The sequence below is a fragment of the Arachis duranensis genome, chromosome 7 (assembly GCF_000817695.3).
Source record: "Arachis duranensis cultivar V14167 chromosome 7, aradu.V14167.gnm2.J7QH, whole genome shotgun sequence".
NCBI lineage: Eukaryota > Viridiplantae > Streptophyta > Magnoliopsida > Fabales > Fabaceae > Arachis > Arachis duranensis.
In genome coordinates this window covers 21,638,112-21,651,070 of record NC_029778.3, presented here as the reverse complement: position 1 = coordinate 21,651,070, position 12,959 = coordinate 21,638,112, and the positions used below count along the sequence as shown (strand labels likewise).

Below are 12,959 nucleotides of genomic sequence, written 5' to 3'. Positions count from 1 at the left end.
ATCGGAACAGGATAAGCAATTTGCTCGCTTTGCAGACTATCTCAGGACTCTTGAAATAAAGATTCTGTTTGCAGAAGCACTTGAGCAAATACCTTCTTATGCTAAGTTCATGAAAGAGATCTTAATTCATAAGAAGGATTGGAGAGAAACTGAAAAAGTGTTTCTCACTGAAGAATGCAGTGTAGTCATTCTGAAGAGCTTACCAGAGAAGCTTCAAGATCCAGGAAGCTTTATGATACCATGCACATTAGAAGGTGCTTGTACCAAGACAGCCCGCAACTGGATGAACTCTCATTGATGTACAAAAAGGGGAAGTGACCCTGAGAGTCAATGAGGATGAGTTCAAGTTGAATGCTGTCAAAGCTATGCAGCATCCAAACACATCAAATGACTGCATGAGCGCTGATATTATTGACTCTTTAGTGGAAGAGATCAATATGACTGAGAGTCTCGAATCAGAGCTAGAGGATATCTTTAAAGATGTTCAGCCTGACCTAGAGGAACCAGAAGAAATAAAAGAACCTCTGAAAATTTCTCAGGAAGAGGATAAGCCTCCTAAACCCGAGCTCAAGCCACTACCACCATCCCTAAAGTATGCATTTCTGGGAGAAGGTGACACTTTTCCAGTGATTATAAGCTCTGCTTTAAACTCACAGGAAGAGGAAGCACTAATTCAAGTGCTAAGGACACATAAGACAGCTCTTGGGTGGTCCATAAGTGATCTTAAAGGTATTAGCCCAGCAAAATGCATGCACAAGATCCTATTGGAAGATAATGCCAAGCCAGTGGTTCAACCACAGAGGCGGCTAAATCCAGCCATGAAGGAGGTGGTGCAGAAAGAGGTCACTAAGTTACTAGAGGCTGGGATTATTTATCCTATTTCTGATAGCCCCTGGGTGAGCCCTGTCCAAGCTGTCCCCAAGAAGGGAGGCATGACAGTGGTTCATAATGAAAAAAATGAACTGGTTCCTACAAGAACAGTTACATGGTGGCGTATGTGTATTGACTATAGAAGGCTCAATACAGCCACCAGAAAGGATCATTTTCCTTTACCATTCATAGTCTAGATGCTAGAGAGACTAGCAGGTCATGAATATTATTGCTTTTTGGATGGCTATTCAGGTTACAACCAAATTGCAGTAGATCCTCAAGACCAAGAGAAAACAGCATTTACATGTCCTTCTAGAGTATTTGCCTACAGAAGGATGCCTTTTGGTCTGTGCAATGCACCTGCAACCTTTCAGAGGTGCATGCTCTCTATCTTCTCAGATATGGCAAAGAAATTTCTGGAAGTCTTCATGGATGACTTTTCAGTATTTGGAGACTCATTCAGCTCCTGCCTTAACCATTTAGCACTTGTTCTGAAAAGATGCCAAGAGACTAACCTGGTTTTAAACTGGGAAAAATGTCACTTCATGGTGACTGAGGGGATTGTCCTTGGGCATAAAATTTCAAGCAAGGGAATAGAGGTGGATCAAGCAAAGGTAGAGGTAATTAAAAAATTACCACCACCTGCCAATGTTAAGGCAATCAGAAGCTTTCTGGGACATGCAGGATTCTACAGAAGGTTTATAAAGGATTTTTCAAAAATTGCAAAACCTCTGAGTAACCTGCTAGCTGCTGACACACCAATTGTGTTTGACATATAGTGTCTGCAGGCATTTGAGACCCTGAAAGCTAAGCTGGTCACAGCACCAGTCATCTCTGCACCAGACTGGACATTACCATTTGAACTAATGTGTGATGCCAGTGACCATGCCATTGGTGCAGTGTTAGGACAGAGGCATAACAAGCTTCTACACATCATTTATTATGCTAGCCGTGTTCTAAATGATGCACAGAAGAATTACACAACCACAGAAAAAGAGTTACTTGCAGTGGTTTATGCCATTGACAAGTTTAGATCCTACTTAGTAGGGTCAAAAGTGATTGTGTACACTTACCATGCTGCTCTTAAATACTTACTCACAAAGCAGGATTCAAAACCCAGGCTCATAAGGTGGGTATTGCTTCTGCAAGAGTTTGATATAGAAATAAGAGACAGAAAAGGGACAAAGAACCAGGTAGCTGATCATCTGTCCCGAATTGAACCAGTAGCTGGGGCGTCCCTCCCTTCTACTGAGTTCTCTGAAACCTTTCCAGATGAACAACTCTTTTCCATCCAGGAAGAACCATGGTTTGCAGATATTGTAAATTATAAAGCTGTGAGGTTCATACCACAGGAGTACAGCAGGGTGCAAAGAAAAAAAAATTAATTTCAGATGCCAAGTACTACCTATGGGATGAGCCATATCTCTTTAAGAGATGTGCAGACGGAATAATCCGCAGATGTGTACCTAGAGAGGAAGCACAAAGGATCCTGTGGCATTGCCATGGATCGCAGTATGGGGGACATTTCGGAGGTGAGCGAACAGCCACTAAGGTCCTCCAATGCGGATTCTACTGGCCTACTATCTATAGGGATGCAGGTTTGGTGTTCCCAGAGTACTAATCAGTGATGGGGGCACTCATTTCTACAATAAATAGCTGTACTCTGCTATGGTCTGATATGGGATTAGCCACAAAGTAGCAACTCCGTATCACCCACAGACAAATGGGCAAGCTGAAGTCTCTAATAGAGAGCTAAAAAGAATCTTGGAACGGACTGTTATTGCCCGTAGAAAGGATTGGGCAAAGAGCTTGGATGATGCTCTGTGGGCATACAGAACAGCCTTCAAGACTCCTATAGGAACCTCTCTATACCAACTTGTGTATGGGAAGGCTTGTCATCTACCCGTGGAACTGGAACATAAAGCCTACTGGGCAACCAGATTCCTAAATATGGATGCTAAGTTAGCTGGTGAAAAAAGATTGCTCCAGCTAAATGAGCTAGAGGAGTTCAGACTCAGTGCCTTTGAAAATGCAAAAATTTATAAGGAAAAGGCAAAGAAGTGGCATGACAAGAAGTTGTCATCCAGAGTCTTTGAGCCAGGAAAAAAAGTTCTACTCTTTAACTCTAGGCTCAGACTATTCCCAGGAAAACTTAAATCCTGGTGGAGGGGTCCGTATATGATTACAGGGGTCTCACCATATGGATATGTTGAGGTTCAGGATACTGATTCTGACAAAAAGTTCATTGTTAACGGACAGAGAATCAAACATTATCTTGAAAGTAATTTTGAGCAGCAATGCTCAAAACTGAGGCTTGAATGAGTCTCAGTAAAGGTCCAGCTAAAGACAATAAAGAAGCGCTTGCTGGGAGGCAACCCAGTCATTAGCAGGTTAATTATTCTTTAAAAGTTTGATATACATATTCTCAAATGGGCAATCATCAAAATTGAAGGAATTCACAGAGTTACAGAAGGATTCAATGCAAAAAGCAGAGAAAAGGAGCTTGCTGGCGAAAAAATGCCAGTAAGGGGTACTCTGGGCGTTAAACGCCAGAATGGATACCATTCTGGGCATTTAACGCCAGTAAAGGTACCATTTTGGGCATTAAACGCCAGAATGGGCACCATTCTGGGCGTTTAACGCCAGGTTGGCAACATCCTAGGCGTTCAGCAAAACGCCCAGTGATAAAGGGGATTTCTGGCGTTTAACGCCAGTCAGGGCACCTGGCTGGGCGTTAAACGCCCATTTTGGCCACCAAGTGGGCGTTAAACGCCAGAATGGATACCATTCTGGGCGTTTAACGCCAGAAAGGCAAGGGACAGAGATTTTGTTTTCCACTTCAAATTTTTTCAAACTTTCTTGTTTTGATCCATAATTTTCTGCATAAATACATTATAAACTTTCATCATTCACTCTCAATTTCAAAAATTAAATAATTTTCTAAATCATTCTTCAAATCTCCTTCAAATTCTTTCCAAATCTTCTTCAAAAACTCAAATCTCTTCTCAATTTCTTTCCATATCTTCTCAAATCTCCTTCAAAGTTTTCGAAATCTCTCCCCCTCCCTTATAAATACACATTCGGCCATCCCACTCTCCCCGCCATTCGAATTTGCTCTCCTCCTCTCTCTCCCCCTTCCTTTCTTTTGCTTGAGGACAAGCAAACCTCTAAGTTTGGTGTGCTTTTCTGTGATCACTAAGCCAAGATTTATCAATATCATGGCTCCTAAGGGAAAACAAACTAATTCAAGAGGCAAGAAAGAGAATACTCCAAAGAATCTTTGGAATCAAGAGAAGTTCTTAACCAAAGAACATGCAGACCATTACCACAAAATAATGGGTCTGAGGTCAGTGATCCCGGAAGTTAGAGTCGATCTGAAAGAAGATGAATATCCGGAGATCCAAGAGCAAATTCGAAACAAAGGATGGAAAGTTCTAACCAACCCTGAGACAAAGGTTGGAAGGAACATGGTTCAGGAATTCTACTCAAATCTGTGGCTGACAAATAAGCAGAGAATGACTGGAACTGCTTTTCATACCTACAGAACCATGGTCAGAGGAAGAATTATTTACTTCCATCTAGACAAAATAAGAGAGATCTTCAAATTGCCTCAACTGCAAGATGATCCTGAATCCTTTAATAGGAGAATGGTGAGAGCAGATAAGGGGTTGGATCAAGTTCTAGAGGACATATGCCTCCCTGGAACTAAGTGGATAACCAATTCAAAAGGTGTCCCAAACCAACTCAAAAGAGGAGATCTCAAACCAATTGCAAGAGGTTGGCTAGACTTCATTAGGCGTTCTATATTGCCTACTAGCAACCGTTCTGAGGTCACCATCAAGAGAGCAGTGATGATTCATTGCATTATGCTGGGAAAAGAAGTGGAGGTTCATCATCTGATTGCTTGTGAGATTTACACAATTGCAAACAAGAATTCCACTGAAGCCAAACTGGCTTACCCAAGCTTAATCTCTTTGCTATGTAAAGATGCTGGGGTGAGGATGGGAGTAGATGAATTCATCCCAATTGAACATCCAATCACCAAGAGATCAATGGAAGGACAAATGCAAGATAACTCTATCAAAAGGAGGGCACAGGAGTTCCTCCATGAACTTCCTAAAATTGACTACTGGGCCAGCCTTGAAGCATCCGTTGCCAAGCTGCAAGAAACTATGGAACAAATTAAGGAAGAATAGCAGAATCAAAATTGCATGCTCTATAAATTGCTGAAGGAACAAGAGAAGCAGGGGCGTGAGCTACAGAAGCTGAAGCGCCAGAAGCTCTCCCTTGAAGGGTCAAATATCCCACAAGTTGAGGGAGCATCCACTTCTCAAAATCAAGGTTGTTGAGTCCTAACTCTATGATAACCTCTATCATTAGGAATCTATTTTAGAGTCATTTAATTTTTTTGTTTTCTGTTGTTATTAGTCTTATCTTATATTTATTTTTGTGTCTTGTTCTTAATTCATGATTAATAAAATTTAAGGTTCATGTCTTAAAACTATGAATGTCCTATGAATCCATCACCTCTCTTAAATGAAAAATGCTTTAATCACAAAAGAACAAGAAGAACAGGATTTTGAATTTATCTCTGAACTAGTTGAATTAGTTTGATGTGGTGACAATACTTTTTGTTTTCTGAATGAATGCTTGAACAGTGCATATGTCTTTTGAATTTGTTGATTAAAGAATGTTAAACTTGTTGGCTCTTGAAAGAATGATGAAAAAGGAGAAATATTATTGAGGATCTGAAAAATCATCAAATTGATTCTTGAAGCAAGAAAAAGCAGTGTATTCGAAATAAAATAAAATGATCCAAGGCAAAAAGAGTGTGCTTAAGAACTCTGGATACCTCTAATGCGGACTCTAGCAAAGTTGAGTCACAATCTAAAAAGGTTCACCCAGTTATGTGTCTGTGGCATGTATGTATCCGGTGGTAATACTGGAAGACAGAGTGCTTTGGGCCACGGCCAAGACTCATAAAGTAGCTATGTTCAAGAATTATCATACTTAACTAGGAGAATCAATAACACTATCTGAATTCTGAGTTCCTATAGATTCCAATTATTCTAATCTTCAAAGGATAAAGTGAGATGCCAAAACTGTTCAGAAGCAAAAAGCTACTAGTCCCGCTCATCTAATTGGAGCTGAGTTTCATTGATATTTTGGAGTCTATAGTATGTTCTCTTCTTTTTATCCTAATTGATTTTCAGTTGCTTGGGGACAAGCAACAATTTAAGTTTGGTGTTGTGATGAGCGGATAATTTATACGCTTTTTGGCACTATTTTTAGTATGTTTTTAGTATGTTTTGGTTAGTTTTTAGTATGTTTTTATTAGTTTTTATTTAAAATTAACTTTTCTGGGCTTTACTATGAGTTTGTGTGTTTTTCTGTGATTTCAGGTAATTTCTGGCTGAAATTGAGGGACCTGAGCAAAAATCTGATTCAGAGGCTGAAAAAGGACTGCAGATGCTGTTGGATTCTGACCTCCCTGCACTCGAAGTAGATTTTCTGGAGCTACAGAAGCCCAATTGGTGCGCTCTTAATTGCTTTGAAAATTAGACATCCTGGGCTTTCCAGCAATGTATAATAGTCTATACTTTGCCTGAGATTTGATGGCCCAAATCGGCGTTGCAAATCAGGTTCAGAATTCCCAGCGTTTAACGCCGGAAGTGGCACAAAAATTGGAGTTAAACGCCCAAACTGGCACAAAAGCTGGGGTTTAACTCCAGGAAAAGTTTCTACACATGAAAGCTTCAATTCTCAGCCCAAGCACACACCAAGTGGACCCCGGAGATGGATTTTTACGTCATTTACTCATTTCTGTATACCCTAGGTTACTAGTTCACTATTAATAGGACCTTTTGATATTGTATCTTTACCTCATGACATTACACGTTTCTTATTGTATCTTCTACAGCATGAGTCTCTAAACCCCATGGTTGGGGGTGAGGAGCTCTGTTGTGTCTTGATGGATTAATGCAATTACTACTGTTTTTTCATTCAATCACGCTTGCTTCCATTCTAAGATATCACTTGTTCCTCAACGTGATGAATGTGATGATCCGTGACACTCATCATCATTCTCACCTATGAACGTGTGCCTGACAACCACCTCCGTTCTACCTTAGACTAAGTGAATATCTCTTAGATCGATACTAACTATATTAATTCATATAGTTATGTTCTATTCAGTAGAATAAAGATAAAATAGAAATTGGCTACGGCTTGAGTGGGTGGATGACTATATAGTGACACATAAAATAGTTTAAGAATACACAGAAAACAGTGAAAAAGATTTTTTTTATTACACATGAGATTCTTGTTGAGGATGTGGAAGTTGTGGAGGACTGCAGGATTACAGAAAGAAATTTAATTAATACAACTAGGGGTGGCAAGCGGGGAAGCCCACCCCGCCCCGCCGAATGAGGCAGTCCTAAAATTTCACTTTGCCCCGCCTAACTACGGGATGGCGGGCTAAGCCCGCCAAATCTCCTCTTTTTTGTACTATTAACTATTAAATAATATATATAATTTTACAATTATTTTAATAAATTTATAATTTCTAAAAGCATAAAAAATTATAATTTTTATATTCACAAATATTAAAGACTTTGTAATTATAAATATCTAATAAATATAATTATAAACTAAGTTTTCAACTAAAACATAATTATAAGTATTGTCTTCAAAGCAAAATAAACATAATTCAAAAAAAATTATAAATAATGTCTGCAAAGAAAAATAAACATAATCCAAAACATTCAATTTTCATCTTCATTCTCTTGTAAGTTGGGTTAGGGGAAGTTAGATTTTGGCTAAAAAAATACTAAGTTCGGTGGGAAAGCCCGCCCCGCCTCGCCAAAGCCCGCAGTTTAAGCGATGCGGGTTAGGCGGGCTTTTACTATTTGGCGGTTCTAATTTTCCAGCCCAACCCGTCTTTTTTGGCGCGTGCAGGCCCGGCGGGTTTAAACCCATTTGCCACCCTTAACCACATTGATGACAGTACATACCTGGTAGTCCTAATTGGCTACTATCATAATAAATTTATGCAGTTATATCAAATAATTTCTAAATTGAGGGGATCCCAAGGGATTTGCGGTTCCCTCCAAAACTTAAGATCTTCATTTGGAGGCTACTTTACAATGGAATTTTAGTCCAGTACATCCACGACGGATTCCAAAATGTAGGAGACTTGTGCACTAGGGAGAGACAATTATTCACTGTTTAGTACTCTGCCCCCTTGCGAAATAGGCTTGGCAAGTCTCTAACCTCGGTGTAGCGTCAATAGTAAATGACAATCAAGAACCATAGTAGTGGTGGTTGGAATTAGGTGAGCTTGCAAGAAGACAACTGAACAAAAAGAAGGATTTGACAATGGCAGCAATGCTAGCTAGTTTGGGTAATTTGATGAGGAAAAAATTTGGTGAGGAAAAAGTGCCAAAATTTTCGAAGAAAGGGACATCACTATATTCATTTTATCTAATGAAATGAATAAATGACTAGCTTTGGAAAAAGATATTACCAACTGGTTATGATGCATAGACACTGACGCGGATACGGGACACAACACGACACAGGACACGCAAACAAGTAAATATAAAATTCCTATAAGACACGGGAATACGATATATATATAAAGTATAAAGTATTTTTTATATAAATTGTAATGATATTTTAATATTTTATTGATATTAAAATATAAATTAATTTTTAATTATTTTGAATATTTTTTAATTATATAAATATTTAAAATATATTTTGTTTTAATAATTAATAAAATATATTATTTCTAAACTCATTTTAAGAATGTATGTTAAGAATAAGTCTTGACAAACTGACACGTGATGGTATTTAAGTGTATTGAATCGTGTCTGGAAAATTTTTTTATTTTTTATCAAGACATGATTGAATACAGAAAACATGAGTGTCGAACGAGTATCGATATATATCGTGTCCGAAATGTCTCCGACACAGGAATACGACAAATAAAAAAATTGTGTATACTTCATAGCCAACTGAAAAGTAGCATTAATTATTTATAATAATTTAATTAAAATAAATTCAATATAACAACAAGTAAGGGATAAATTGTGCATCAATAATGCAGTTATCAAGCATTTCTAAAGATTAAAAAGATTATTACATAAACATGTTATAATAGGACTTGATGACGCGATCGACCAATAAGAAATTTTGTTGTATCTTTTGTTATATTGAAATAAGTCAATTTGGTAAGTTAATGAGATATTTTCCAAGACTTAATTATATATGTAGGCTGAACTTAATATTTTTCATTATTTGAATTTCTTTCGTAGTCACATGGGTTTTTTGCATATTCAAATAAAAAATGTTCTCATTTAGCTACTGAGATTTATTTATAAATAAAATTAAATAGGACACAGATATCAATTTGTTTTTTAAACGAGTAATATATATATATAAATAAATATGATAGTTTTAAATTTTAAATATGTGAAAATCCCTTAACTAAATACATTAATATTTCCATCCAAGTACATCCTTGTAATTGTTTAAGTAATTACCAAAAAAAGTAAATAAAACAAATTAAACCTCTTCTTACTTTCATTATTTAATTTTACCTCATGCTATAACAATAGAAGAGTTGTCTTTCCTATTACAGTTATAAATATCTTTAATCAGTTTTATTTTTGACTGTTTTGTATTTGTACATTGTTGCAAGTGATGGATTTTTAGCCGTCTTACCTAGAATAAACAAAAAATGCCTTCAAATATAACTAATTTTTGTGAAAGAGAACTAACTAAAATACCAAAATAAACATTTCTATTCTCTATAAAATGATGTCTCATCTTGTATGTGTAACCATAGTTGATAATCAAGGAACAAGCTAAAATGGTCGCAGCAGATATGAATATTTCTAGGAGAGCAGGAAGCTTCAATTACTTAGAAAAACACCCTGAGCGTAGAATATCAATTTTTCAAAACTCTTACATTGTTGCAATTACTCTCACTGCTGGCATTGGAGGTCTTTTATTCGGCTATGATACTGGTATGTATATATGTATTTGAGTTCAATTAGAGAGCTAATTTCAGTAATTTTTTTAATTTTAAATTTTAAATCCTAAATATTAAACTCTTTATTCAATTCTAATCTTAAACTCTAAATTTTTCAAAGATAAAAGTTTAAGTAAACTAATTTTTCAATAAAAAATCAATTAATATTGACTACTTTATAATTTTTTCAATATATTTTTCTTTTAGGAATATATACCCACACAATTGTTCTTATTTGTTTCTTTTTTATCGATAAATGAATGCAGGTGTGATATCAGGTGCCCTCTTATATATAAAAGAGGATTTTGAGCAGGTCAAGAACAGTTATTTTCTTCAGGTAATAAACAAATTGTTAGATTATTTAGTCAAATATGTCAAAAAAAATTAAGCATTTATTAAAAAAATATAACTACTTCTATAATTACAAACTGTTAGATCATTCAGTCAAGCATGTCAAATTATCTGATAATTCACGATATCATCTCCACATAACCTTAAAATAAAGTCTCAAAATAAAAATAAAAATAAAAATCTTACAAATACAAGACCGACCTAAGTGAAAAAAAATAAGACACCCAGTACGACTTAACAATGCTAGGCTTTTTGAAATAGATTGAAAATTATGAAAAATGTAAGGAAAAGAAGAAGAAGAATTCAGTAACCTATACATGAATGTTAGTTTTTGTTTTGGGCACATAATATGATATCTATTGTTATGGCGTCTACACAGTAACTTTGATTTTTGTAAAATATTGTAAAATTTAAAATAATATTTTTTATTATCAAATAATTCTTTTAAATATGATAGCCACCATAATCATCATAATAATAACCATAGACTTTATTTTTTATTTTTATGTTTTATATATTTGTGTGTATTTATGTGTTCATATTTGCAGGAACTTATTGTTGCTATGGCCTTGGTTGGTGCAATATTTGGTGCTACCATTAGCGGTTACATTAATGATGTTTTAGGGCGTAAGATGGCTATTGTAGTGGCAGATTTTTGTTTTGCCGTAGGATCACTTATTATGGCCATTGCACCAAATCCTTATGTTATTATAATAGGCCGTTTTTTGGTTGGCCTTGGTGTTGGTGCAGCTTCCGTTACTGCTCCTGTTTATATTGCAGAAGTATCACCATCTGAAATAAGAGGAGGATTAGTTGGCTTCAATGCTCTTATGATTACTGGTGGACAATTTCTTTCATTTGTCATCAATTATGCCTTGACAAAGGTAAGCGTACATAATTTGCTAACCACCACTAGATTGTTAATAACAAGTATAACAACAATAATAACAGTTTTTCTTGTTAAATACTCAATCATGATTTTATAATATCTAATTAAATCTGTTAGAGATATAATTATTTATGTATTTTTTCTTTAAACTTAAATTCTTGGGCGAAGTAATTTTACAACATGGTATCGTAGTTTCTATAATTTAAAGGTCTAGAATTCAAATCTTGTTGACTCCAAAAGAAAGAATTTAATATAAGACAAATAAAAAGAGAATAATGACCTATATATGTAAAAATTAAGGTAAACACACCATATGTTTTTGAGAAGAAGAATGTATTAGATATATAATCATTCATACACCTCCTATCAATTTAACTTTTTAGTAAAAATAATTTTCTGATAAAATCATTTTTTGCATGTAGGTCCCGGGTACGTGGCGTTGGATGCTTGGAGTTGCAGGCTCACCTGCAGTGGTCCAATTAGTTTTTATGATCTTTCTCCCCGAATCCCCAAGATGGCTCTATTTTAAGGTAAAACCTATATATGCCAATACATGTAAAACACGTTCCAAATTTATTATTATTCTTGTTGTATGTGAATTTTTTTCTTTAACCTACAGAATAAGAAAGAAGCAGCCGCTAATGTTCTATCCAAGATTTACCCATCACCTCGTTTAGAAGATGAAATTGAGATTCTCGAATTTCACTTGGAGAAAGAACAAAAAAATAAGGTCAAAGTTAACTACAGTGATGTGTTCAAGCTGAAAGAAATTAGAGTTGCGTTTATATGTGGGGCTGGACTTCAAGCATTCCAACAATTCACCGGTATTAGCATTGTCATGTATTATAGTCCAATAATAATCCAATTAGCTGGGTTCAAATCAAATGACGCTGCATTGTTCTTGTCCCTCATTGTTTCTGGCTTGAATGCCGGTGGCACAATTCTTGGAATCTATCTTATCGACGCTTCAGGCCGCAAAAAGCTTACTCTTGGTAGCTTATCAGGTGTGGCTATAGCCTTGACCATCCTCTCTGTGGCATGCTTTATTATAGGACATGGCAATGCCAGTCAAGTATATGCGTGGCTTGCAATTGTGGGTTTGGCTTTGTATATCATATTCTTTGCCCCTGGTATGGGTCCTGTGCCATGGGCAGTGAACTCAGAGATTTATCCTGAAGAGTATAGAGGAATATGTGGTGGCATGTCTGCAACTGTGAATTGGATTTGTAGTGTTATAATGTCTATTAGTTTTCTTTCAGTAGTTGATGCCATAGGACTTGGTGGGAGTTTCATGATTCTCTTGGGAGTCACTGTGGTTGCAATTGTTTTTGTGATCATCTACATGCCAGAGACAAAAGGATTGACCTTTGAAGAAGTTTCAAACATTTGGAAGGAAAAAGCCTACGGAAAAGACAAAAACGACATAAGTCTAGTTGAGAAAACAATTACATGATTTTGCTTTTAGTAATTACTATTGCATAACTCGTTTTCATTCTTATGTATTGTTATTTGTTGATTAACAATCATTGTTTATTGATCGTTTTATGTGTACACAAAATGAGTCACTATATTGTTAAAAAATTATAATTTTTAATTTATTTGTGGGCAATACATATAATCAATTATAATCACATTAGCTATTTTATATTATATGATTTATATATAGTTAATCTCATTTATGGTTATAAATGTTAAATAGAATAAATCATTATTACTTTTGATTTGAGTTTAAATGAGAGTAAAATAAGATATTCTATTTTACTTGGGCCTTTAGGGTTTAATGAAAACCAATAACTAAGTATAAATAGAACT

The 12,959-nt window shown here is 35.8% G+C and overlaps 1 protein-coding gene across 1 annotated transcript in view; it reads left to right on the top strand.

The window, feature by feature from the left end:
- The window catches only part of LOC107458218 (inositol transporter 1-like), a 91,047-nt gene extending 78,447 nt beyond the window's left edge, over positions 1-12,600 (top strand). Inside the window, exons 2-6 of the mRNA XM_016076417.3 lie at positions 9,722-9,902; positions 10,174-10,244; positions 10,807-11,142; positions 11,570-11,677; positions 11,767-12,600. Coding sequence (XP_015931903.1) covers positions 9,746-9,902; positions 10,174-10,244; positions 10,807-11,142; positions 11,570-11,677; positions 11,767-12,600 — 1,506 coding nt within the window. The 5' untranslated portion in view covers positions 9,722-9,745. The remainder of the gene's footprint in view (positions 1-9,721; positions 9,903-10,173; positions 10,245-10,806; positions 11,143-11,569; positions 11,678-11,766) is intronic.
- Positions 12,601-12,959: the final 359 nt, after the last annotated feature.